This window comes from Otolemur garnettii, unplaced genomic scaffold (assembly GCF_000181295.1).
Source record: "Otolemur garnettii isolate 467f Iridium unplaced genomic scaffold, OtoGar3 scaffold00151, whole genome shotgun sequence".
NCBI classification, from domain to species: Eukaryota; Metazoa; Chordata; class Mammalia; order Primates; family Galagidae; genus Otolemur; species Otolemur garnettii.
Genome location: NW_003852546.1, coordinates 2,043,444 through 2,046,815, shown reverse-complemented (window position 1 = coordinate 2,046,815; position 3,372 = coordinate 2,043,444). Strand labels below are relative to the sequence as shown.

At 46.5% G+C, this 3,372-nt stretch overlaps 1 protein-coding gene across 1 annotated transcript in view; it reads left to right on the top strand.

The window, feature by feature from the left end:
• LOC111728336 (cocaine esterase-like) overlaps positions 1-3,372 on the top strand; it is a 45,137-nt gene that overhangs the window by 6,648 nt on the left and 35,117 nt on the right. Inside the window, 1 exon segment of the mRNA XM_023518922.1 lies at positions 65-205. Within this exon segment, the coding sequence (XP_023374690.1) occupies positions 65-205 (141 nt within the window).

Sequence of the window (3,372 nt, the reverse complement as noted above, 5' to 3'; positions counted from 1 at the left end):
CTGGGTTCCTTTCTTAGAGGCTGGGTCCTGACTTGAGGGTCTCCCACCTTCCTTTCTCCTGTAGAAAACTACTCTGACTGCTTTCACTGTCGATGGCGTCTTCTTTCCCAAAAGCCCCAAAGAGCTCCTCAATGAGAAGCAAGTCCACTCTGTGCCTGTCCTCCTGGGTTTCAACAATGACGAGTTTGGCTGGGTCATCCCCACGGTGAGTGTCCTCCAGCACCTGTGCCCTTGAAGCCTCTGCCCCAACCTGTCTTCCCAACCTACCTTTTTTCACCTAAGTGTGAGCTGAGCACTCTGATTCCCATTTCGGAGGTGTTGGTGTCAGGTGCCACAGATGATCGGTGTCGCAGAGTATAGGCTTGGTATTGGAATAGTATAGGACAAAGACAACTACCACCTTAAGATGGCGAGTAGCAAAATTCTTCATTTCTCACTAGTTTGAATAGCCAGTTATGTACATACGCAATAATCATTCCATTACCTCAGTGACATATTGTAAAAAAACAAATTAACTTTTACTAGGTTCCTATTAGACTACTGAGTAAGTGATACACACGTCTGCTAGACAGGTAGTACATATTCTTCTAAGTTATTCATTACACTCAAAAATAGTAATCAAGGAAGCATACACTATCAGCTCTCTGGGCTGACTCTTGATAGATACAGAAACGGCCACTGGGCGTCGGGGACAGAATTCATTGTTTGTCTACTCTTTGAAGCCCTAAGCCATCTGGCGGCAGTAACTTAATCTTGTCAATCCACAATCCGGAGGTTCCAAAAGTATACCGATGATGGGCATAGGCGTTCCAGCCCCTCTGGCCCTGCTCAGCGCAGTGGAATGCCACGTTCCTTCAACTAGGGCAGAGGCCATAGTGGGGGTTCTACCTCAGAGTCTCCTAGATTGTAGAAAAACATGACTTTTATTCCCGCTCTCTCTCAGAGGCCAAAAGGCACAAGTCTATAGGCTTTTTCGCCTATAATAGGTGAGGAAGCAGACGGCCTGAAAGGTTTAGGAGACTTGCTCAAGGTCACCCAGCTACATTTTCACAAAGCAAGAAGTTCTGTTTGGGGATGAAGCTTTTGCACAAAGTGGCCTTGTGGACTTGGCTAATCCACATCATATCATATTCCTGCCTTGGTGTCTGGTTTATACATCAGGCTCGGAGAGACTTCTTAGTGTGACACTGTGCCTGAGAGACTGACTACCTAAGACTCTCATGTCTCACACACCAAGCCACTGGTGACCTCACAGACCAAATACCCTCCAGTTCCTTCTTGGTGCACAGAATGCCCATAAGGGGCAACATCGTGCTTTCATCCTGAGCATCTTGTAATTTCACTCTCACTCTCCTACCCATTGATCATTTTGAATGGCTGCAAACTCTTCCACGAAGAGAGGGTCCCATCTTAATGTTCCTTCATTTGGGTATTTGAGCAGCTTCTAATTTTTGCCACTGACGCATTAGCGCAGTGAACATCTCCGTATCTATGGGTTTTGTCCTGACTTATGGAGGGCCATTTGCCTGCTATATAAGAGGCTCATACAATCTTTTTTTTTTTTTTTTTTTTTTGAGACAGAGCCTCAAGCTGTCCCCCTGGGTAGAGTGCCGTGGCATTACAGCTCATAGCAACCTCCAACTCCTGGGCTCAAGCGAGTCTCCTGCCTCTGCCTCCCAAGTAGCTGGGACCACAGGCGCCCGCCACAACGCCCGGCTATTTTTTGGTTGCAGCCATCATTGTTGTTTGGCGGGTCCGGAATGGGGATTCGAACCCGCCACCTTAGGTGTACGTGGCTGGCGCCTTAGCCGGTTGAGATATAGGCACCGAGCCGAGGCTCATACAATCTTGACACTCAGGACAAAGCCTGTGGAAGTGGCCAGGCCAGTGCCTAGACTCTGGTGGGCAGCCTTGTCCCCCACACTGTCTACCTGGAATTATATGTGCCACAACAAGGGAGAACCAACCAGGCTGCCTCTGAGACCTGGGAAAATCTGCCTGAGGTGACATGCTGTGCCCAGACTTGGAGCCAAGCTTCTTTCTCAGGAATGGGCTCAGAGGGCAGCAGGCATTGCTGTGGGCATGAGCACAGTCAGCTCAATATCTATGGTGGCCAGGTGCGGTGGGGGGCCTGAAATCCCTTGTACTCTGGAGGCAGAGGTGGCAGGATCCCTTGACCCCAGGAGTTTGCCACTACACTCCAGCCTGAGTGTCCAGCCTGTCTTTAAAAAAAAGAAAAAAAAAGGCTTGGGGGAGGGGGGTGCTCAACGCCTATAGTTCCATCGGCTAAGGCACCAGCCACATACACCAGAGCTGGCAGGTTTGAATGCAGCCTGGGCCTGCCAAACAACAATGACGACTACAACAAAGAAAGAGCCGGACATTGTGGGGGGCGCCTATAGTCCCAGGTACTTGGGAGGCTGAGGCAAGAGAATTGCTTAAGCCCAGGAATTGGAGGTTGCTGTGAGCTGTGACGCCATAGCACAACTTTACCCAGGGCAATAGCTTGAGGCTGTGTCTCAAATAAATAAATAAATAAAAGTTCTCGGTGACCGTTTTAGCCATGGATGCAAAATAATTCACACCCCTTATGGGAACCTCTCCACTGTTTACATATTGCTGTTGACACAGCACTGTCAGATATCACTATGCCAAGTTAAATTGCCACCAGCAACTTGCTCTACAATCTTATTGCAACCTTACCATTATTTGCTGACCATAATTTATATTTTTAAATATACCTTTATTGGGATATAATGTATATAAAGTTCACTGTTGCATAGTGTACAGTTCAGTGATTCTTGGTGTGTTTACGAAGTTGCGTGACCATCACCACCATCTTACTGCAGAACCTTTGCAGCATTCTAAAAAGCAGGCCCATACCCAGTCTCCCTCCCTCTGACCCCGGCCTCCACGAGTCTACTGTCAACTTTATTGATCTTCCTATTCTGGGAAATTCCTGAATCATACACATGTGGCTTTTTGTCACCAAACTTGGCGTTTTCATGGTTCATCCGTGTTATAGCAAATATCAGTATTTCTCTCCTTTTTGAGGCTGAATAGACCGCCACATTTTGCCTATCGATTCAGTCAGCATTTGGGTTGTTACTACTTTTTTGCTATTAATGGATAATCATGGATGATTATTCATGCTCAATGTTTTAAAAATACTTGTGTTTTCATTCCTGTTGGTCACAGATGGAGGCATGAAATTACTGGTTGTGTAATGGTGTCTTATTTTGATTTGCATTTCATCATTCTTTCATTCTTTCATCATTCATCATTCATCTAAGCCTTCATTCTTTTATTTCAGCATGCGCTGAGGGATTCGCATTTCTTTTTTTTTTTTTTTTTTTGAGACGGAGCCTCAAG